The sequence below is a fragment of the Lagopus leucura genome, unplaced genomic scaffold (assembly GCF_019238085.1).
Source record: "Lagopus leucura isolate 7727_CA_CO unplaced genomic scaffold, USGS_WTPT01 Super-Scaffold_100012, whole genome shotgun sequence".
In the NCBI taxonomy this organism is placed as follows: Eukaryota; Metazoa; Chordata; class Aves; order Galliformes; family Phasianidae; genus Lagopus; species Lagopus leucura.
Genome location: NW_024962267.1, coordinates 5,679,272 through 5,701,843, shown reverse-complemented (window position 1 = coordinate 5,701,843; position 22,572 = coordinate 5,679,272). Strand labels below are relative to the sequence as shown.

Sequence of the window (22,572 nt, the reverse complement as noted above, 5' to 3'; positions counted from 1 at the left end):
CTGCTCGGCTCGGCGCGGCCCGGAGCGCAGCGGCCATCGTGCCTCCCCTCGCCGTGGCAGCATCGCTTCCTGACAAGTGCGAGGTACAAAAGGTTGCGGAATTTATTAATGCGTATTAAGAAGAATCAGGGGCGATCAATAAAATCCTCATCTACATTCTTGGGCGACTTGGTAATTTTCTTGCTTCTGGAGCTTTTTAAAGAGTTATACCCTCTGTTGCCACACACGGGAAGATATTTTATTAGCAAATCAATCGAGACTTTGTAAAGGATAAGATTAATAGTTAAGATTTAGCATAATGGCGTTCGCGTTATGAATTATTGAAAATTATACTATTGATTTTTTTCCTCGCTGCTCACCGAGAAGGTCAATTTTTGTTTTAACACAAATCGTCAAATATTAAAAGCCATACTTTTGTCAGAAGTTGGGGTTTATAGTTGCGATGCATTCCTCGAATTATTTCACAACGCCTCGTGAAAAGAAAATAAAAATGAATGTGTTTTCTCTTGCCCTGGAAACTGAAAGCACCACACAGATCATCCCCCCTTCTGCAGCACTGCTGCCAGAAGCACGGAGCGCCAAGCGCTCACTGCCTCCGCTCCAGCAACTTTTTCCTTTCCTCTCTTGCTTCATTTTATTTTATTTTGGGGAAGAACGATCAATGCTGATGGAATATAGAGAAATGATGATAGAAGTACGAGGGATAACGCTGAGTGCCTGCACGGCAAGTGAGATTTCCGCAGCTCAGCGCTCTCAGCGCGTTTTATTGTTTTTCCCCCCACTCCGAACCCATATTTACACCCGAACCTGTTACATTTTAAACAGTGTTGGCACCAACTCTTCTTTCACTCTTTTTCCTTTGCTTTCCTTTCTCTTCCCTTCCTTTTCTTTCTTTCTCCTCTTTATTTCACACCCTCGCCCCCACCCCAGCCCCCCCGCCCCATTTTCTTTATTTCCTTCTTTCTTTTTTCTTTTTCTTCCCCCCTCCCTCCCCCCTTTATTTAATCTGTCCCCATCCAGGGGCCGGGGCCGGGGACTCCCCCGCAGTGAACTTGTTGGTGGTTCCCGTGCCAGACGCACGGGCCGCTGTGGGCCCTCTCCGCCCGAAGAACCCCGCCGGCTCCACAGCGCAGCTGCACGGGGAAGGATTTTTAAATCCCTACCCGCGCCCTTTGCCCAGCTCCAAACACGCGTTTTCCAGCAGCGTGGGCTCCACTTCTCCCCGGTTTCCCGGCGCTCGGCTGCTGCACGCTCTCCCGCACACTTTGCGTGGCTGGAAACAATAACCCCATTTAAAATTTCGCTGTGGCAATGAGACAGACCCTTTTAAAACCTTATCGCAGCTGTTCAAATACAACATCATTGTCAGGTTAAGAGGCAGCGCCTTTTATAGCTGCCGTCCCCAGCTCCTGTGTTGCCGCAGTTTAAACATTACCTTCCTCGATCCGCCGCCTCCCGGCTCGGCGCTGCCCCGCAGCTCTCCGCCACCGCGCTCCGAGCGGGGAAGGGGCAGCTACCGGCTCGGCGCATTTAAGATCACGATCAGAGCCATTGCTAAGATTTGCCCGAGCCGGGGGAGAGCTGCGGAGGAGCCTCGGAGCGCCGCGTCCCCCCCTCGCTTTCTAGCAATTTCCTCTTCTCCAACAACAGCCCGGACGACCCACAGAGTTTAAAGCCACCAAATACTATTTTCCTCGACGCGGTTTAAGGCTTGACTGTGACATCTAATCGGGAATTTTATGCTCATCAAACGGCTCTTTCGTAATCTTTATTTACTCTTTCGGGGAAAAGAAAAAAAAAAAAGAAAAAAAAAAAAAAAAGGAAAAATAAAAAAGAAATAGAAAAGGGGGTCCCAGAAACCCCCCAGCCACGGGCGGAGCGCGGAGGCCCGCGGAAAACTGCGCGGCAGCGGAGGTGCAGGCGGCCCTGGCTGTGCCCCCCCGGCAGTGCTGAGCCGGCCCTGCGCTTAGACGGAAGGGCTCTTTGATTTTTGTAATTGAAGATATGAATTTCTTCCGTGCCACCGCACGGAAAGCGAGATGATGGCTGTGATGATCGTGATTTAAATTTCATATTCAGGGCCGTCAAACAGCTCCGAAAGGACCCCTTCGCCCATGATAAATCACGAGGGGGGTCTGAGAAACGGGCAGCGACTTTTTATTGAAAATGAACAGAAGGAAAGTTTAAGTTTGATGTAAATAGAAGTTGAATAAACATGCGAGAGCCACTGGGGAGCTGGAGACTTAGGCTCTGGGCATTTAATGTCACTATTGTTTTAAATCATATTAAAATGGAATCAAGTAATTAACATTAATAAATAAATCAATATCGTGCAATAAATGAGATATACAGTCTACATTAATATAAAGGTTTTGCTCTCAGAGCCCCATATTTTTCCGAATGAGGGAAGGAAAAAAAAAAAAAAAAAAGCCCAACCAATGGCTCCATGCAGATGTAAATTACTGTTTGTAATAAAGCATAGGTGGACATTACAGATTTCTCCTCTAGCAAATGTCAGGGCTAAAACCCGGAGGTTACCAGACGTGCCGGTGGGCTTTCATTTCACCGCCTTATCTTCCTAAACCTTATTACTCGTGATATGATGTTTTTCTCGACCGTGCTGACGATTCCCATCGTTGCAATTTGCCGTGTTTGTGTCTCATTATAGGGGGGGATGGGATGGGAGAGGCTGGATATTTCACAGATGCCTTCAGTAACAAAGGTATTGCGAGAAATATCTGCCTTTAAAAATAGGCTTGAGCCTAGGAAGCTTTTAGTCAAATTGCTTTCATTTACTCGATTCCAGCATTTTATTTAGGTCTTTAAGTGCGCGGGCTGTATATTTTATACCGCTCTGTTACACGGCGGGGAGATTGAAGAATAGTTTTTATTTAAAGGAAAAAAAAAAAAATACATGTATTGGCTACAGAATTGTGACCTTGCTTTTTTTAATAACGCAACTGTCACTCTGCCCAGAGCTCCGTGTGCCACGTTTTCATAGAAAGAGTCGGCGGCTCGGCCGGGGGCTCGGATTCCCCAGATGATTTTGACCGCGGATGGGGTGCAGGAACGCCCTGATGTCACTACGCCTTTTCCTAAATACAACACCTTATAAAATAAACCAAATTCCTCGCCGCCCATCGCTTCAGAGGTTCTGTTTCTGCTGTGGGAAGCGCACGGCAGCACCCTCTCTACTGCAGCTTCGCCTGCAGCCTCAGCCTCCCCCTGCCGTATTCCCTATTTCCGCGCAGGGGCACAGCCTTATCCTTACAGGACTTTGGCGTGCAGACCGGTCGAAGATCCGGCCGCAGCCCGACACGTCTGATTTTCGGCAGACTGCTGCCGAATCTGAGGTTCAATCAGCAAAGAGGCAAATGCCCTTCTCGCCCTCCTGAAGGGACAAGCTCAAAGGCATTCGGAAATAGCTCCTAGCCTTTTCTTTCTGAAGGAATAAAGCAGAGAAACGAGAAGGGGAGGGGGGGAAGGATACAAGAGATGACAGACTCTGACAGAACCGTCAAGTTAACAAGCTGAATTAAAAGAAGAAAAGAAAAGAAAAGAAGAGAAAAAAAAAAAAATAAGAAAAAAAAAAAGGGAAGGAACAAAGTGGCGTTCCCGTATTCAAGGTTGTGGTGGTTGGGTTTTTTTGTTGCCTTTTTTTTTTTTTTTTTTTTTTTTAATTAATTAACAACACACCCGGCTCCAATCAGCCGTTCACATCCTCTGAGAGCGGCCGCGCTAATTGCGAAGGGCTGAAGCTTCACGTGGGAGCCCTAAGGCGCTGGGGTCGGTGCGGGCTCTCCTAAGAAGCCCTGAATGCCAGGAAAACAAACGGGAAAACTTTGGTGAATATTCCCCTTTCGAAATAGGTATCTCCGCCGAGAGCAGAGGGGTTCCTCCGGGCTCAAAGGGACTCAAAGGGGCTCTCGTGGTGCCGGAGACCCGAGGATCCGAGGCTACACAATGCCGTTTGATCGCAGACGGAAAGGCTATTTCTAGGAAACTGTTAACAATGAACTTCTAAAAAAAAGCAACAACAAAAAAAAACCAAACAACAACAACGAAAAACCACCCCCAAACCCGGCGGACGGAGTGCCAACAAATGCTTTCACGGGATGTGGGGCTCTGGCAGCGAGGAACGCGGCTGAGGAAGCAGAAATAGATTTCGGTGAATCCCACAGCTGAGCAGAGAGAAGCGGAGCCCTTTCCTGGGGACATTCTGAGCAAAAGTGTGCATTGGAGGACAAAAAGACAGAGCATGGAACAGCAAAACGGAATGCGTTCGGTCGCTGGAGAAAGCCCAGGGAATTCATAAGCTCCGCTTTAATTTTCTAATCTCTAGTTTCATTTTAATAGATCTCCGTAGTGTTGTTAAGGAGAGGGATTGCAATCAGCAGAACCTTGGCAAGGTGATGTTCGGATATTAAAAACGTCTTCTTTCGCTTTAGTCTCTGTCTGTCTATAAAAAAATAAGCTCTCTCAGCACCTCACGTCAAAGCCGCGTTTAAATAAAATGCATTTTTTAAATTACACTTTCTGTATCGAAAGGTTTATTTTAAAAAAGCCTTCAGTAAAAAACGAAAGATAAACATTGGCAGCGCCTGGGATTTAAATTACTTTTGTTCTATCTGCGTTGAGGCCGTACTGAAAGGAGTAAATAGGTTTTCGTTCTAGGGAACGAATTCTGAATATCGTTGGATGTGTTTTTTTTCCCCTTAAAATTATGGGATTTTTTTAAAGCTCGGATGCGTTATAAAAGATTACGAGCACCAAAATTTCTTTTAAATTGGCATATTTCTCGAGCACGTCACGGTTACGGGTTATTTGTTTAATAAATCTTTTTGATGCTTTATTTTCTCATTTGGAAGGCCCTGAAATCTTCTCGTTACTTATATATTAGATGTTTTATTAGCGGTGGAATTATTATTAGGAGGAAATATACCGGAGCACGAGGACGGCGCAGTGCAGCAGCGATGCGCCCTCGTGTGGCTCTGGGTGGAGGAGCAGCCGCCTCCCTCCCGGCCACTCCATTCGCTGTCGGTCACGGCTTTCTCCCTTTCTTTTTAAATAGAAACCTAAAGCTGCTATAATTGAGCATTTATGCAAGATTAATGCCGGGGTGGTTAGGTTTCCGCGGCCCTCTTTTGCGGTGTGGGAGCTTTTTAAAGGGATCGGAATCCCCTAAGACGACGCTTAGAGCACCGCGGGGAACGGAAAGCGAACGCGCTGCTCTCGCGCTGTGGATTGGGACTCGGGAGAGACGCGAGAACGCTGCTGGAAGGTTGGGAGGAATGAAATCCGCGCCGCTCCGAGAGCTTCTAATTAATGGGCTTTGTGGGGAACGCGCAGCCGGGGGAAAACTGCCGAAATTGCACCTCCTCGCTACATTGCCAAGCGTTTCTCGCCGCCTCCGCTTTTTAGCCGGAGAGACAAAAGCAGTATTTGTTTCTCAAGGATTATTTTCTTTAAAATAAAAAAGAAGAAGACGGTCGGGGAGTTGCCGGGCCCGGCAGGGGAGGGGTCGGGGCGCAGGGCCGGCAGGGCTTTCCGCAGCGTTGCGGGGCGCTGCCATGGCCGTGTGAGTGCGTGTGTGGGGAGTGAGGGTGAGCGAGAGAGAGGGAGACGGAGAGAGGGTGGGTGGTGGTGGAAAATAACAGGGGAACCTTAAGGCGCCTAATTATTCAGAAAGGTTAAAGGTGATGACCTTGACATTTTGGAAGTTCAAAGGCATACACTTATGTTTTTCTTGCTAAGGGGTTTTTGAAATTTTTCCTTCTTAGCCGCGCCTCCCTCCGCTTCCATCTCTCGATTTTTTTTTTAATTCTAGGGCCGCTCCTGACTCATTCGCGCACTTTTGCCTTCCGCGAACACGAGCGTAGCGAGAGCCGCTCCGTCCTATTCAAAAAAGCCAAATTCTTTTCTCACCCCTCGCCTTTATTGCACATTGCGGAAATCTCTTTTTCACCCACCAGAAGGTGTATAATATAACCCAATTAAGCTGTTTAGAACCTCGGCTTTTATGGTGTTGTCTAGACAGTTCAAGGTTTCGCAAACAGCCCAGCCGGGTCACGAAGCACAAAGCGGGGGGAACCTCCGCCGGCCCCCGCGCAGCCCCGCGGCTCCGAGACCCACCCCTCCGCTCCGCAGGTTTTTCCTCCCCACGAGCGCCGGTGCTTTATAGCTCCCTGTTGTCTCAGCCGCTCGGAGCCCTCACTCTGCCTCAGCCTGCGCCGCAAGTAAACACTCATTGGCGTTGGGGGTTCGGGGCTTACCGGGGGCCTGACCAGTTAAAAGCCCTTTTCGTTGTTTATAGTAATGGCTCCAGCCGCAGGGACGGGCTGCAAGCAGCCGCGCTTGCTCTGCCTCGCACTGGGGAGGGAGCAGCTCACTTACGAGGATCTACAAAGGCAGAGCCAGAGAGCTGGGCTATTATTTATTTAAAACGCATTTAGAGTAATCCGCCTTGGCTCCCTCCCGTCACTATTTAACTGAACTTGGCTCTAGCCTGGGATCCTTCGGAGATGGAAATCCATACAGTGCACGGAAGTTATAACCTTAACTTTACTAGAAACCATTTATTCACATGAAAAAGACAGTGGCCCATGCTTTTGGATGACAATAGAAACATATATATATATATTTTATATATAGCGAACGTACATTTACCATCTCTTAAATAAACCGCATTCACTTAAAGGGAGGAAGGTGTTACCCTAACTCAAAAGCAACAACATAGCCCCCCCCGAACTCAATGAATTGTAAGCAAAAACTACCAGACACACTGCAGGTCCATTGCTGGTACTGTGGGAGAGGAAAAAAAAAAAAAAAAAAGCACCTTTGGCGAGAACCACTTGAGAATAGACAGCTGGATTTACCCTAGGTTCCCTTAGCAGGAATCTGCTCCGCCAAGCCCCGAAATCTCCAGTGGCCATTCAGCGTGTGGAGCTGCGCATGGAAATGAAACTTTGAGTTCCGCAGGGCGGCTGTGTCATGTAAACCCATTCACTTTGCATTCGGATGGCAGGTCAGACTGACCGAGGGATTCTTTTTTTCTTCTTCTTTCTTCCTTTTCTCTTTCTCTCTCGATTTTTTTTTTTTTATTTTTTTTTCCTTTTTTTTTTTTCTTCCCTTTTTCTTTTTTTTTTCTCCTCAAAACAAGGGATTTCCAGTGAAATATTGGAGTCGATCTCTGTTCAGTTTCTTTTCTTTCATCCTTCGATTCTGGAACCAGATTTTAACTTGTCGGTCAGTGAGGTTGAGCATTCTGGACAACTGCAGTCTTTTCTCTTTGTTTATGTACACGTTGAAGAAAAACTCACGTTCCAGTTCTCTTATCTGATATTTGGTATAGGGACATCTCTTTTTCCTCGATCGCTGAGGAACCGCTGAAATTAAAGAGAGAAAATGCTGATTTATGCAGAATACGACTGCGCTCGGCCGGGAAGAGCTCAGACTTCGCCCGTGTCCCCCCGCCCGGGGAAGCAGCCCTCCAGCATCTCCGAAAATAGTCCCCGGGCTTTTGCTCTCGGTTGACATAGGAAAAGAAAAATAATTAAAAAAAAAAAAAAAAAAAAAAAAGACAGAATATTTTCCAACTTCTCCTTAAAAGAGAGCACTTCGAGCGCTACAGAGAGATATTTAAATGGGCTGGAAATATTCCAAGTTTCTTCAAGCCCTCTCGCCCCCACCCCCGCCCCAAACAAACGAAGAGCTCAGCCTGCGACGCGGAGGCAGCTCCGAGCCCTACCTGTGAGATCTTGCCGTCTGCCCCCCGCCAAATCAACAATTTAATAACAATTAATATCCTCTTCCGAGAATACCTTAAGCCCACCTAAATTGGTTTCCTATCGTAAACACGCTTTACAACGGTGAAGGAAATCTTATAGGATATATAAAATCCTTTGGATGCTTATAAAATGGCACATAAAATGCGGCTTGACAAAGTGTCGGCCTTGTACTCTTGCCCCCGCGTCACCGCCGATCCCTACCTGAACTGTTGCTCTTCTCTGCAACAGCCTCACCGGGAGGGGAAGCGGCGCCGCTCGCCGTTGTCACTTTCTTCTCCTGGCCGGAAGGTGCCTTGCTGCAGGCGCTGTGCTGGGGCTTCAGCTCGCCCTTGTCCGCGTCCCCCTCGCCCTCGGAGTGCTGCTGGTACGGGGGAGCGGGGGCCGGCTCGTAGAACTGGTCGAAGCCCTGCGGCAGGATGCCGTTCCTCCCCACCGAGCTGTAGAAGTTGGAGGCGGCGGGGGACGCTCCGTGGTGGCCGCACACGGGGTCCGTTTTGAATAACATTTCCGTCCTCCTGTTCGCGGGCTGCAGAAAGTCTCTGTGCATCACCTCTTCAGCTGAGTAATAGGGAGCGTAACTGCCCCTGTACTGCCATTTGCTGCGCTCTAATCCGTATTCCCTGAATGCCACTTCGCGCACAGGTTGGACATGAGGTAAATTAGAAGAATAAGGAAAAGTCATTTGACAGGAAGACGATTGCGACAAAAAAGAGGGTTTCGTCGAGAAGTCTGAGGGCGAGACGTAATAAGCGCACCCTGGCAGATACATATTGGATGCGCCGTGACTGCAATCGTCAAACTCGGTCATGTCTTCCTTTTTGCGATTGCGAGCGACCGGGAGGCTTCAATGCATTGAACGAGATCCATCTATTGCACAAGAGGCTTTGGACAGGATCAACTAAGAAAAAATCCCCACCGTGTGCTGACGTGCAATTCATCTTGATTGATTCTAGTGGTAATTATGTCACGTGACGCAATGTAGAAATGTCCTTATATCTATATCGGCCCCTCGGAACGGCTCCCGAGATCTCTCCAAAGAGCCCTCGCGGCACTTGGAGATGAGCGGGCGGCCCCGCTCGCCTTTTCCCCTCCTTCTCCGGCGGCCGAGCGGTGCCCGACGTGCTGCGGGCGTTCACCTGGGGCCGCGCCGCCCTGCCCGCCGCCCGCCAGCCGCCTCCGCCGGGTGCGGGGCCCCGCGGCGCGGCCCCCCCCGCATCGCCGCCACCCGCCCGGGAGCCTCCGTCGGGGAAGGCGACCTCCGGGCCGCGGTGCGGGCTCCGAGCCGGGCACCGGGCCTGTGTAACGTGATCGCTGCTCGTTAGTCGGGAGCGGCTCTGTCGGTGGCGGCCACCGGGTGCTGTTCACGCGGCGCGGCCGAGTCCCATTCACGCGCTCTGAGGTCCGAGCGGATCTGCCCGCCCGGCTCAGGCACTCCGAGGCTGGCACCCAAATCCGTCCCGAAATTGCGATCCCCGAGCGCCTCGTGTTCCCTCGCTCGAGCTCGAGCACCGAGCGCTTGTGCAAGGGCGCCGTGGGCGAGCTGCAAGGAGAAAGATGCAAAGAGAACATCTCTCAGCAGCGGGTCTCGGGAAGGGGAGACACTTCGGGGCTCTTCTGGCAAGAGAAGGGCCGAGGCAGGGGGAGAAGCCTCGAGCACGCTTTCCTTGGAAGCGGAGCCGCGCACAAAGTGACCTCTGTTCGTGCCTTCCCTCAACTCCCACCAAACGTTAGCTTTCATTGGAAGGGAAGAGCGGGGCTGGGAGCAGGCAGCACGCACTGCGCCCGCAGCCCTGCCCTGCCCTGCCCTACCTACGAGGGCTCCCTTCTACCCATTTTCTCTTTCTCCTTGAAACATTATTTTAAATAGATGAACACAAACCGGGTCACAAGGAATAAAAAGGGAACAGAATAAACATTACGCGCCAGCAACAGCCCCCGGTGCTCGGGCAGCTCCTCATTCCAGCAACGTTTGCCAGCTCTCTATGGGAATGCCTTTTTCCGTCATCGCGCAGCATAGCCACAGCATATGCCATATGCCGCTCTCCAAACCAACCTGCAATCCGCCCAAGCTCTCAGGCCCGACAGGGTCTCTCCCCGCCACCCGGACACCTCCGGGCGCTCCGTGCAGCCCCCAGGCCCCGAGTTGCTCTCTGGAGGCGGCCGCCACCCAGGTAGGGATGTAGGGACCGGCCCGCAACACCGAGGCACGCGGAGAAAGCCCGCGGCTCCGAGGGGAAGGGGCTCTGCCAGCCGCATCCCCGCGCTGCAGACAGGTCCTGGTGGGGATTCTCAGCCCTGCCCCGCAACCAGACCCCGCATCCGGAGCCGCAACCTGCCCCCGCCCGCCGCCACGGCCACTCCGCGCCTGTTCCTCCAAAACGGGCGAGGGCTATTTCAGGGGCTTCTGTAGCACAGCTCCCGGCCCTTCCAAAACCGAGGGTCCCGAATCCGGCTGATCAGATGGAACTCATCCTTTTTTTTTTTTTTTTTTTTTTTTTTTTTTTTCCCCTCTCTGTTTTTCCCCCTCATACATTGCCCTGACTCCTCGCTTTCAGACCACCTCACACGCCACAAATGGCTGCCAGCAGAGAGCCTCTCGCTATCACCGGTTATCACCAGAAACCAAGACATAAAGCCACCATTTCCTCTCTTTACCAGGAACGTTCAAGTCTTCTCGATTTTGCCACGACACACGAACCACCTACCACAAACGATGCCTGCGAAGCTAAAATGGCTCCTACGTCCCTCACTGCAGCGCCGGGCAGGGACCCTCTGGGTCGTGCCTCAGGGCTGAGACCGGGCTCACAGCGGGTCTGGCTCTGGGACCCTCAGAAAGGTCATTTTCTTCACCGCTCAGACAACAAATTGCGCCTCAGCCAGAACCCCGCACCTTGCTTTCGATGCAGCGAGCCCCAGCATCAATTAAATGTTGGCGCAGGAGCCAACCGGTTTCAACTAATTCAAGTTCAAAGACATGGCGACGATTTGTTAATACGAAAACAGACCTTGTAGGAAACAGTCCCTTAAAAACCGATCCGATTCGTGAGCGGGAGCCCAGTATCACAGCAGAAGCCCTTCCGCAATAGGGCAGAGCCAGGGGGTCCCCACTCACCGGAGCCACCACCCCGGGGTCGGTCCTCAGCCCAGCTCCGAGCACCGCATCCCCCCGTTGTTTGCCTCTCTCCCATTGCATAGCGTCGCAACACAAACGCTCATCGCTTCCACAGCCGGACGCATACTTTACCGTTAGGCGTCTTGAAACATCTGCAACCGTTGCGTGGGATCACCAAGGGTTCTGCTCCGAGTGGCATTTCCAAAAGCTCTCCTTGGCTGTGTGGGCGCCCCGCGGACCGTGCGGGTGCGGAGGTGCGGGCACGGCTGGCGGAGATGCGGCGCTCCGTGCCACCCAAGATAAGACACTAACTTGACCTTAACTTTGTTATGGCGCCCCTAGTATCTGGAGAACGTGAACAGACACTGTCTGGCAGCTCTCGTAAAAACCGACTGGAGAAGAGATTCTGAGTCATTTCATTTATTGCCACTACAGTTCTGCAAGAAAGCTTTTCCTCCCTGCCAAACTTTAATTATTTATGCTCTTTTAGGAAGCACAAAGGTATCCAGAGCCATTTCCAACGAGCCGAGTTGCATTCGCAGCCTTATCAAAAGCGCAGCCCCCCTCGGAAGGGCTTTATCTCGTCGGGGCTGCGGTCGGAATGCGGAGATGGTGATGTAGGAGTCAATAAAGGCACCGCCGCCCGCTACGGGGGGAAGTGGGCACGGGGGCAGCCGAGGGGTGCCCACCGCCACCCTGGACGGCGGCACAGCTCAGGGGTGCGGCTGCGGCACCCGCACCGCCCAACCCAGGGTCGAGGGTGTGCGCCGCAGCTCCCGCACTCACCCCCGGGGCCGCGCCCGCGAGCGGGCACGCGTGTGCTCGCATGTGCCCAGGGTGCGCGCACTGGGCGGGTGCGTGCCCTGCCACACGTGTGTGTGCGTGCGTGTCTGTGTGTGCGTGTGCCTGCGTGTGTGCGAGTGCCTCCCCCAGTGTCCCCAACGACTGTCGTCGCCCGCAGCTTCGGATGAGCAGCCGGAACCTGCCGTGTGCGCACGTCTGTGTGCACCATTTTGTCCCGCAGATGCGTGCTCTCTGCGTGTGTCCGCTGATGCTCAGATATGTGCAAGGCACGCACAGACACACGTAATGCACGGAGTTCTGCAGCACGTCTCGTTTCAGACCCCAGCTCTCTGCTTTATAACCTATTTCTCCTTCCGAGGGCGGCTCTGACTGGTAGTATGCATTCAGCTGTCGTCGTGGATCGGATGCGTTTAATGAATAGTCCATTGCACTTCCCATCTTTCCGTCCCAGTCCTCTTCGGCTTTCACATCACAAATGGGGTAAAGGCTACGGTTGTACCGAGGTGGATTAGAAAAAAGAAGGGCGGCGCGAAGACTCCGTTTCTCAAGGGCCTGAACAGTATTCCAGAAGGAATAAAAAAAAAGCTCTTTATCTGTTTTTCGCCTTTCTCCCGGCTCGCATCGTTGGGGCTGCTTCCAGTTTTCTTAATTAGAGGACCACTGCCGAGGGAAGAGCCTCGTACAGCCCGCAGTGCGTCGGGGCTGCGCGCCCCGAGAGTTCCCAAGGACGAGGGCAGGGCTGCCCTCCGGCCCCGATAAGCTCTGCCCGCAGCGAGGTGGGCTCTGACCCCTCTGGGAGGCGAGAATGGCGCCTCCAGGTCGGGCTGCGTCTCCTTCTGCCTTCCGACACACCCGGGCGGTATTTTGGGGCTGCGGGAAGCTCTCGAAAGATGGCTGCGGCGCTGCCCTCAGCTCGGATATGTCTCCTTTATGAAATAATGAGTTTATTGCCTCCAGGAAGGCAACGGGCCCGATAAATACATGGCTTCTTTGTGCCGCGCCTTGTGATTGTGTAGCCTTGTTGCGTAAGCTCCAAACAACCCCATTTGTGCTCGCTTTATACACTAGAAAATAGCGCAGGCTCCGCCAGCGTAATTATTATGACTACTGGGAGAGGCAGCCCAAGGTTTCGCGTGTGGAAACGCCTCTTCATTAGAAACAGATATGCGTGGAAATGGCAGCCAAACGGAGTTTTAATCCGGAGCTGTATTTCCGTGAGATATTTTTCAGCTCCGCAGTCTCAGCCGGGGCATTCCCGCACTCGCGGCCCTGCGGTAGCACGGGGTCGTGTGCCAGAGAGCTGCAGTACAGCACTGGGCAGCGGGATGCGGGGAAAATCGATTTCATTCTCGTCCTAAAGCTACGCTCGGTCGGCGTGGGCGCCGCTCCCAGTCCCTCTGGTCGAGTTTCTCCTCTGAGGTTTATAACTGGACAAAAACCAACCAACCAACCAAAAAAAAAAAAAAACAAAAACAAAAACAAAAACAAAAACCAACACAGAAAGTGTCCCCCCTTTCCCTCATAAAAACCTCTGCGGAAACGGCAGTGGGGACAGTCTCAGAAAATAACCAAACCTCCCTGCTCGCAGTACCTCGGGGTGAGAGGGGCCCTGCGCGGCCCGGCCGCCCCCAGCAGCGGCCCCAGCGGCACCGCCCGCTCCCCCCCCTCCCCCCTCCCGTTTGTTTGGGGCCGCGCTTGGACAAGGCCAAAGTCAGCGGCGGAGGAAGGGCAGGGCCAGGCCCGGCCACCTGGGGCGGCCACCGGCGAGAGCCGCATGCGACCGGGCCGAGGAGGTCGCGGTCACCCTGTCCCGACGCTCCGGGGCCGAGCTGGCAGGACTTCGCCCCGGCCCCGCGGGGAGCGGCGACCCCCCGTCTTCCCATCCCACCGCAGCCGTCGGGGCCGAGCCGTCGGGGTGGGCGGCGGCAGCGCGGGGCGCCGAGCGGCGGTGCCGGCGGGCGCGGAGTCGGTGCGCGGGTTACGCGCGGGCCTTGTGCGAGTGTCACGTGCCCTCACCGCCGGGCCGCGGCTGGATGCGAGCGGGGCTGGGAAAAAAAAGAACGAATCAAAACTAAAAAGGTTTATTTGGTAACCGCTTTCTGCGATCCGTGCTCCAACAGGTTATTCCAAACCGCAAAACATGCGAGAGCCGCATGCTCGCCTTCAGAAGCGGGGAACACATGAAGGGACCAGCCGGCATTTACAGAGCTGACGTCTTTACTAGGCATTATTCTTTTATTATTATTATTATTTCTGCAAAATGGTGTTTACATACAGTTAAAAGGCATCGATTTTAGTTTAGCACAGCACGTTCTCCAGGGAAAGAGGGGGTTAGAAGCAGGAGAAAATCTATATAAAAGGAGAAAGAAAGGGGGAAAAGCTGATAATACGGGTTTCAGTGCTGGGCTGGCTCGTCTTCTTCGTTCTGCCTAAGAGCTCAGCGGTTGCCGATGTACCCGCGGATCCTACGTGTTTCGAGAATTTGGCTTAAATGGGAAAAACCACCCAGCTCCCGCCTTGCAGCCGCGACCACACGCTACTCTATGGGGCGAACACAAGTTCATGCAGGAACGGGCGGACGCCGCGCTAGTACATAGAAAGCGCCTGCTCGCGCATTACCACTCTTTTCTTTTTCATTCGTCGGTTCTGAAACCAAATTTTAACTTGCTGATCGCTTAAATTCAGTCTGTTTGATAGTTCTTTCCTCTTCTGTCGGTTAATAAACTCATTGAGGAGAAACTCGTTTTCCAATTCGGCAATTTGTTGTTTCGTGTAAGGTTTCCGTTTCTTTCTCGATCTCCCCTGGGTGGGGCACCAAGGCAAACCTACAACAAACACGTTGATAATTTAGCGGGGCTCGGCTGTGGGTTATAGAGAGTACGCAGAAACCCGCGAGGCAAAGGGGCAACGCTAGGTCGGCAAAGCACTTCTGACAGCACGATTTTATCTACCCCCCAGTCGGGTTAAGCTATCACCATTCCGAACGGGTTACGGGGGTGCCCGGGTGGGGGGGGGGGGGGGAACAAACAATTACAGACATCTCTTAGAAAGCACGAAGCGCTAGGTCGCCTCGAACTAAAGCGAGAGATTTAAGGCATACCATCCTGCACTGAAGGTCTGAGGCATGACTGGACTGCTGCGGGCTGAACTGTCAGGTTCAAGTTGACCGAATTCTTGATGTCCTCCTTTAGGCTGGAAGTGCAGGAATTCACTTCAAAAAGAGCGGCCGAGCCGTGCAAGCTTCTCGGCAGGCTCGAGTGGTCATACTTTGCGGGCTTTAAGTTGGCTGCGTGAGTAATAGTTGGGTCATTTGCGAAAGATTGCCTCTGCCTGCATCTTTCCTCTTGTTTGGAGCTCGCATCGTGGGCGTAATATTTATTTTCTTCCAGGCACTCTTTGTTGCTGTTGGAGCTGATGCTGATTGGAACGGAGCCGGGGAGGTACGGCTGCGCCGCGCCGCCGAACGCGTGGCCCTGCGGCTGGGCTGCGCACGGACTGGGGCACGTCCACGGGATCGAGCTCCGGGGGTAGGAAATGGTGGGCAGAGCCGCCAACTGACTGCCATTAGCCCGCAAATTGGGAAAATAAAAGGAATCTGGAGATTGCAAGTTCAAGAGAGAACCAACGTAGCCAGATCTGTAGAGACTGCGATCACACATTTCCAACAAAGGACTTCAGCTGTTCTTACAGCAGTATTTAGTTACAACAGGGAATAAGCGGAAAGCCTAAAACGATTGGACGAAACTTTGCAGACAGGTTCTTCAAAGCCGGTAATTTCAGCACCGCCTCCAGCCACCGAGCCGCGGTGTCCCCCCCCCCCCCCTTCCTTTTTTTTTTTTCCTCCTTTCCCCCCGTTTTAAAAAGTCTTATGATAACACTTGAAATATGAAAATACCGGACTCGCAAGGGGGAGGGGAAAACATGGTCTCCACTTCTATAAAAGTGCCTGGGACTGGCTGGCAGAGCCGCAGCGCTAGCGGAAAGATGCGGAGAAAACAAACCCTCTGCCGGCGCTGAGCAGAGCACCCGGCGGGCAGCGGCCGCGGAGCTCCGGGTGTGGGGGTGTCCGGAACGGGGCCACAGCTTTATGCCCGCTGCTCTTCGCGGGGGAAGGAGCCGTGGCCGTCCGGACACAAGGATGGGCTCTACTCTGTGCCGACGGGGCACAGCTGCGTGTGTGCTCGGAGTGTGGCTTTTACCCGTTTTATACACGCATTTGTTTTAATTGCGAGCAACATGATATGCATCTGCATACGCTTGCAATTAAAATATTAATTGATCGGTTACTGGCGAGATTGTCTTTCTGATGCACTAATGACCGGTGGTCTCGGAGGCTTTCCTAGCTTTGCACCCAGCTTTGCACCCTGCTCTTCTTTCCCCTTCCACTTTTCATCCTAGCTCCAACGCTAGGCACGTTTTCAAACGACTCTTCTAAATCTGGCCCCTGTTCATTGAATTCTTAAGCGAGAATAACAATGGGAGCAAGAAGGAATTCCTTGAGCAGAGCGCTGAGATTCAAAACGAACCAGTAGCATCCAAAGGCTGCACGGAGGAGAACGCCCCGATACCCCGCAGCAGGGCACGGGCTGGCTGAGGCGGGCAGGGCCGCACCAGCGCCGGGCTCGGAGCCCGCTGCCACCTCCCGAGCTGCAGCCGAGCAGGTTTCGTCCGCTAAGAAGATAATTATTCCTTACGGTGATACGGATATATATAGAGAGAAATTGTGAGACAGATATATGTATGCGTATGGATGTATCATTATCTTTATATCGTATATATGACATTTTTTGAAAGCTCACACCAGAGCACGGCTGTCCCTCTGTTTCTCCCACTTTACTCCCCGCTCAGGGGTACGAACCAAACCCATCCGACCGCATCCTCGCGGGAGGCAGCTCGAGTCCTTTCCAGACCGCGCGGGGTGGCAGACAGTCTGCTTCCTGCGGAGACAAGCCGAGCCCCCGCGTCTCACCCAGAGACGCGATATCCCCATAAAACAGCAGACTGCAAGGCCAAGGGCTGGAGCTGCCCGGCAGGCAGCGGCCGGAGCCCTGAGAGCTACGAGGCGGCTCCGCGCTGTGCGGCCGCTGCGGGAGCCTCGGCCCTTGACCTCGGCCCTCCCCGAATGGATCCCCGGGTCCGAGCGGACCCCGGCTTCGGGCCGAATCCCAGTTCCCGATCGTCGTCACCTTCGCGGCTTCGATATTAAAACTCGAGCCCAGTTAACAGGTAGGGTTAATTTTCCGTGTTATTGTGTTCTTAATCATAGTTTTAAACTCGGTTTTATTTCCACGCCGAGATCAGAGACGCTGCCCCACTTGACGTTTTCCTAATCAAATTCATCTTTCTGTCTAATGGGAAATTGGGGTGAATTCTGCAGTAATTTCATTGCCCTGGAAGAAATGTTGAAACGATTGCTCTCCCCTGAGCACACGGACCACACAAGCGTCGCTGGAGGATATTACTGACCGCTGCCCTTAATTTTTATTGTTTGAGTTATGTCTGCCAATTGCATCTCCCTCTTATTAACTTATTTGTTTTCTGCCTTTTTTCTCCCCACGAGCCGAGGTGACCGCTTCTTTTCATGATCGCCTTTTGCGAAAGAGCTGACTCCAGTCGTCGGCTCTGGGAAGACAGAAGGAGCGCACTGTGCTTAAAGACCGTTTTTTTTTTCCTTTTCTTTTTTTTTTTTTTTTCTCGCAATAAACACGAGGAACGGCTGTGAGTTCCCCGTTACCGGAAAGGTGACACTTCAAACTAACTTTTACGAGGTTAGAGAAAACAGAGCTTCCAATTAATGCTCATCTGTAACCGCTAATTAATGCTGCGAGAAATATGGAAAGAAAAATCCCGAGGAGCGGGAGGGCAGCGAGCTTTGTGCTGAGGTCGGCAGGGAAAGCACCGCGCACAGCCCGATGCGGGCACGGCTCCGCCCAGCGCACGGCCGCCCCGGGCTCGTTGTTGGCAGCCGCAGCCGCTCCCGCGGTGTCCGCCGCCGGTGTCTGCACAGGAAATGTCACCGTGCGGCCCGGGGCTCTGCTTTCACACACTCCTTTCCGCTCTCTCTTTTTTCTTTTTCTTTTTTTCTTTTTTCTTTTTATTTTTTAACAGGCAACCGGATCGGCCTCGCCCTCCTCGCTGACCACCCTGCAATCCCTCCCGCGCGTTTCCGCAGCGGAAGGACGCGGGCAGCTCCGCATATGAGCGCGCAGCTTCGGCTCAGCAGCGCCCGGCAAGAGCTGGAAGCCGCCTATGCCGGCCCTTGTCCAGGAGATGGCAGGATTGCCTCAGCCATGCCGGGCCCGGGCCGGCCCTACAGCTCAGCGCCGCTCAACCGCGCATCAGCAACCCGGTCCGCCGAGGTCCGCATTATCCTCCGCAAGGATGTCCGTGTGTCCGGCGGGCCGTAGGGCTTTGCTCGGAGCTCCTCCGACCGCGGGCAGGGTGCGGTGGACAGCGGAGCCGGGTCGAGCGTGGTCCGGAGTCAGGCACCGGGCTCCCGGTGATGTCGGGCCAGGAGCACACCGGGCCCTCACTGGCTCCGGTACCGGCGGCGAGAGGCCGGCGTTCGGCTCCGCCCCGCAAGCAGCAGTGGCCCACATCCCGGCGGCTGTTTTCTTAATGCTCCTTTCTAACGCACGCTGTTAGAAAAGGAGAGGGCGGCTCATTTGCAGCTGGTCCAGATTTGCCGGCCCGTCCGGGCTTTCTCCTGCCCCGCGAAGGAAACTTCAGCCTCGGCCTTCGAAATCCCGGTGCTGCGGAGCCCGACGCTGAGGCCGCAGGAAGACGCAGCCCTGCGGGCCCGAGAGGTGCGGAGCTCCCGCATCATCGCTGAGGCCGGTGGGATTCTGCGGGGGAGACATCAGGAGCTCGAAAAAGAAGAATGTGGAGAATTTTTTTTTTCATGCAAAGAAAACAAGGCTGCAGCATCAGAGAGGGCTCCTCCAGGCACGATATGCCACCAACCCCCCAACTTCTTAATTTTTTTTTTTTTTTTTTTTTTTTTTCCCAGAACCGAACAGAAAACACCGCTAACTACAAATCCTTAAGTGTTCCGAATTGTTGTTTTGGGGGGTCCGGTACAGGGGGAAAGAAAAAATGCCCTCTCAATGTCCGCGAGTGTGCAAGCGGAAGAGAAAGGGGAAGGAAGAGGGCGGAGGAGGCGGGAGATGGCTCCCCGGTGGTTGCCGCCGGGCGCGGAGCCCATAGGGGCCCCGTCCGTGCCGGTGGTGGGGGGCAGCGGGGCTCCATCGGAGCCGGAGAGCCTCGGTAAGGCGAACAAAGGCACTGGGGCCGGCCCAGGGTAGGCAGAGCCACTAGCCTGGGCATCGGAGAGAGGCCGCTCTCCCCGGCAGCATTTTTTCCTCGCAAAAACCTTCCTCAGCGGAAAAGGGCCTCTCGGGTACGGCTTTTCCTCCACGTCCCCCACTGTTCTATCTCTCCTCGCGGAAGAACCCGAGCATGTCCCGTGCGGGGCTGCGGCCCACGAAACGCCCCGCTGCGGGAAGAAGGCCGATTTCCTCTTCTTTTCGGATATGTCGAAAAGAAATCGTTTTATTAAAGGTGGTTCAGAAACAGTTTGGCAACATCGTTAACGGCTGGGAAGCTCAGACCGTACTTCCAGCACAACGTGAAAGCAGACTTGGAGACGAAAAGGGAAATAAAAATGGTTTATGGAGAAATAGTCTGACTGCATGTATTACCACGTACACAGCAAATCAAAGCGTTTAGAGCAATAGGATATTATAATAAATAATACTAGATCGAAACACACACCATTTAATAATTACACGAGGCACATGAACAGGGAGGACATCGCTTCTCTTTCCCAGAAGCTGACCGCCCTGTGTATAGCATAACATGCACGCTAGGTTTAAAATTACAAAACCCCAACCGAGTCCCGGCCTTTCGGCCTACATAAATTATGGCATCTTTTGAAATGAATCATTTATTGCTTCTGTCATTAACACCCGTTTAGTTTTGCAAACTGAAAGTTAGCGGTGAACTTCACTTCTCCGAGCGGGAAGTGCTTTAAGCGCAGCGCAGGGTCCGCACGGAGGTCCGTGCGCAACTCGGGACGGGACGGGACGGGGCGGCCGGAAGGGACACCAGGGCGCTGCTGCGGGGAGCATCGCGGCTCCTTCGGATCGAACGAAAGGCGCTGGGGCCGCGCTCCGTACCCCAGGAAAAGCTGGTAGCAGATCGCCCGCCAGTATAATCAAATAATAAAAAATAAAAATAGCGATCCCACTGCAAACAATTCCCTTCAATAGCCGCTGCTTCCGAAATCCGCGGAGCCCCGTGAGGACTTCGGGGATGTGAGTTTTGCTAGCGGTGACTGAGGGAATGCCGCTTACTCGAGTTTTCCGACGATACAACAAATCAAATCTGACACGTTTGGGCACCGGCTGATGTTTGGAGATAAAAATAACAGGTCCCCTCCCCAAAGAGTTAAGCGTTTAAGAAAGTTATAAGTGGAACCGTTCGACACATTTAAATTCATTTATACTGGCCTAGAGGGAAGGATAGAAAATATAATTAATATTAATATTATTTTTTAAAAAAGGAAGAAACAGAACGATAAAGTCAAGGTTTGTAGGCGCTCCCCTTCGATCGAGAGAAAAACGCCGACTTTCACGGAAATAAAAAACAATTCACAAAACTTCGCCACCGCTGGAAGGAGAAGAAAAAAAAAAAAAATTAAATATATTTTCAAGTCTTTCCAAAAGTCCGTAGCTGGTCATAAACGGATTTTATATATCCATCACTGTCCGCGAGTAATCGATCAAGAAACGTTGTCTTTCAGTTTGGAAACTATTTTCTTATCTTTCACCCTCCTGTTCTGAAACCAAATGGTGACCTGGCGCTCGGACAGGTTCGTGGCCGCGGATATCCTTCGCCTCTTGTCCTTGTTAATGAACTTGTTAATGGCGTATTCGTTCTCGAGTTCCTTAAGCTGGAGCTTGGTGTAGGGCACTCTCTTCTTCCTCCCGCGCCGGTAGACACACATCTCGGGCTGGTTTAGTGCAACGTCCCCTACGGAAAAGACACGACGTGAAAAATTAGAATTTTATGACAGGCGTTTAAAGGGTAGCTGATACTTGTCGGGCGCTGCTTTTCACGGGCAAATAAATAACGGCGGCTTGTTTACAGTTTATTATTATTTACACTGCCCCATTAGCCGCACGTTGGGCAGCCCCGCGCCTGACGGACTGTCATCACTGCGAGCAGCGCGGCGGGGCTGGCAGAGCGTACAGACGGCCCTTTGCTGCACGCTGCCCGCTTTGTTTGCATGTGGTTAGCGCCGGCGTACCCCGCTGCTCGCGGCCTCTTAAGTGCTCTGGGGCCGGGTCAGCGGGCTGCCGGGGAGCGGAGGAGCCTCCGCGCCACCGTCCCGCAAACGGAAATACAGACCGAGGCGCGACGGGAGAAGCTGAAGGAGCTCGAGGCACCGCAGCCAGGGTGCCCCGCGGGGTGCGGCTTCCTGGGGCGGCCGGGGAAGAGAGATCCCCCCGAGCCTCGGGCCGCTCCGGGGGAGGGCTGGGGGGCGGCAGGCGGAGGGCGCGGGGGGCGCGGCTCGGCTCGGAGCGGTTCTCGCCCTCGCGTACCTGGAAAGGACGATTTCCAGAAGTGCGAGCTCTGTGTCTGATCTTTGGCACAGTACACCTGGCCGTTCCAGCCATTAGCCAGAGTCCAGGACTGATAGCCCTCCATGGATATGTACGTTTCGTGTCTCGGTTCCCCAGAGCCAAACGTTGAGACCATGTCTATGTACCCAGGAACGTGCTGGTAGGGGTTTGTATAGCCCTGGTAGAAGGACACTTCCTTCGCCCTGGTGGAGACTTCATTGGCGGGGACACTCGTGCTGGTCAGACTGGAGACGTCCATGTACTTTTCCACGGGAAAGCCGCCAATGGAGGCATGGGGGGGAGACTTCAGGGCGTTCTGCTGGATCCCAACCCCGTGGGACATCCTGCAGCTATAATATCCGTTGCCAAAGTGATACCCGTAGCCGAGCGCGGGGGCGGCGGGCGGCGCGCCGGAGCCCGGGCAGTCCTTGGACGGGGGGTCGGGCCGCGCCGCCGCCCCCGAGCGCTCCCCTCCGCCGGCGTAGGCGAACCCCGAGGCGGCGGCGGCGGCGGCGGCGGCCGCGCGGCCCGTGTGCGCCGCGCCGAAAACGGGCGAGGAGAGAAAGTTACGGCACTGCCCGGGGGTGCCGCCGCCGCCGCCGCCGCCGCCGCTGTTGTCGCCGCGCAGTCCTTCCATCTCCCAGCTCGCTTCTTTGCTCATGGCCTTGCACATCGCGGGCGGCGGCGCGGTCCCCGGCCGGGCATGGCGCAAAATTGTTATTTGCCTCCAACAGGTTGGATCCTGGCGGTACGTTTATAAAAAGCAAGTCCGGGTCGAGGGGGGGGGGAGGGGGGGGGGGGGGCGGCCGGCCCCAGATTAGTTTGCCTCAGCCCGGGGGGCTGCTCATAGGCTGCCGCCGGAGCATGTGACCTTCCCGCCGCCTCGCAGCCCCCCGGCTCGCACCGACGGGGCCCCCCCGACGCCGCGCTCCCGCCTCCGGGCCGGCCTCGCCCCCACCGCTTTCATCCCCCCGCCCGCCCGCCTGCCCGCGGCTTCAAAAGGGCCTTCGGACCTTCGGTTCTCCGCTAGCTTTTTGAAGCCGAGGGCAAAGTACCTGAGTCCCACTTTCCCGATGTTCCTATCTCCCCACTCTCTTTCTTTCCCCCCCCCCACCGCCTCCCGAAATTATCTCATTTCCTCAAATGCCTTTGCTATGATCTAACGGAGCTAGGGGTCTGCTCGGTCTCCGTTGGTAGCCGGGACTTTCGAGGTTGCTTCTCTGGTAAACGTTTGCCGCAGAAA

At 53.8% G+C, this 22,572-nt stretch overlaps 3 protein-coding genes across 3 annotated transcripts; all 3 read right to left on the bottom strand.

Annotated features, from left to right (window-relative positions):
* Nucleotides 1-7,149: 7,149 nt before the first annotated feature.
* On the bottom strand, nucleotides 7,150-8,595 carry HOXD11 (homeobox D11). Its single transcript, XM_042874896.1, has 2 exons — nucleotides 7,989-8,595; nucleotides 7,150-7,385 (listed from the first exon to the last, which is right to left on the bottom strand). The coding sequence occupies exons 1-2, from the start codon at nucleotides 8,593-8,595 to the stop codon at nucleotides 7,150-7,152; spliced, it is 843 nt and encodes a 280-aa protein (XP_042730830.1).
* Nucleotides 8,596-14,289: 5,694 nt separating this feature from the next.
* HOXD12 (homeobox D12) lies at nucleotides 14,290-15,362 on the bottom strand. Its single transcript, XM_042875013.1, has 2 exons — nucleotides 14,804-15,362; nucleotides 14,290-14,528 (listed from the first exon to the last, which is right to left on the bottom strand). The coding sequence occupies exons 1-2, from the start codon at nucleotides 15,360-15,362 to the stop codon at nucleotides 14,290-14,292; spliced, it is 798 nt and encodes a 265-aa protein (XP_042730947.1).
* A 5,057-nt stretch (nucleotides 15,363-20,419) lies between these two features.
* On the bottom strand, nucleotides 20,420-21,966 carry HOXD13 (homeobox D13). The gene is made up of 2 exons (XM_042874965.1): nucleotides 21,309-21,966; nucleotides 20,420-20,736 (listed from the first exon to the last, which is right to left on the bottom strand). Exons 1-2 carry the CDS (start codon nucleotides 21,964-21,966, stop codon nucleotides 20,486-20,488), a joined length of 909 nt encoding a protein of 302 aa, XP_042730899.1. The 3' UTR covers nucleotides 20,420-20,485.
* Nucleotides 21,967-22,572: the final 606 nt, after the last annotated feature.

Excerpts from the sequence above, each read along its gene's own strand:
- HOXD11 (XM_042874896.1), bottom strand. The coding sequence starts at position 8,595 with ATGACCGAGTTTGACGATTGCAGTCACGGCGCATCCAATATGTATCTG. Across the intron at positions 7,386-7,988 it reads AGAGAAGAGCAACAGTTCAG|CGGTTCCTCAGCGATCGAGG; the intron begins GTAGGGATCGGC and ends CTTTAATTTCAG.
- HOXD12 (XM_042875013.1), bottom strand. The coding sequence starts at position 15,362 with ATGTGTGATCGCAGTCTCTACAGATCTGGCTACGTTGGTTCTCTCTTG. Across the intron at positions 14,529-14,803 it reads CAGACCTTCAGTGCAGGATG|GTTTGCCTTGGTGCCCCACC; the intron begins GTATGCCTTAAA and ends TGTTTGTTGTAG.
- HOXD13 (XM_042874965.1), bottom strand. The coding sequence starts at position 21,966 with ATGGAAGGACTGCGCGGCGACAACAGCGGCGGCGGCGGCGGCGGCGGC. Across the intron at positions 20,737-21,308 it reads CTGGAAATCGTCCTTTCCAG|GGGACGTTGCACTAAACCAG; the intron begins GTACGCGAGGGC and ends TCTTTTCCGTAG.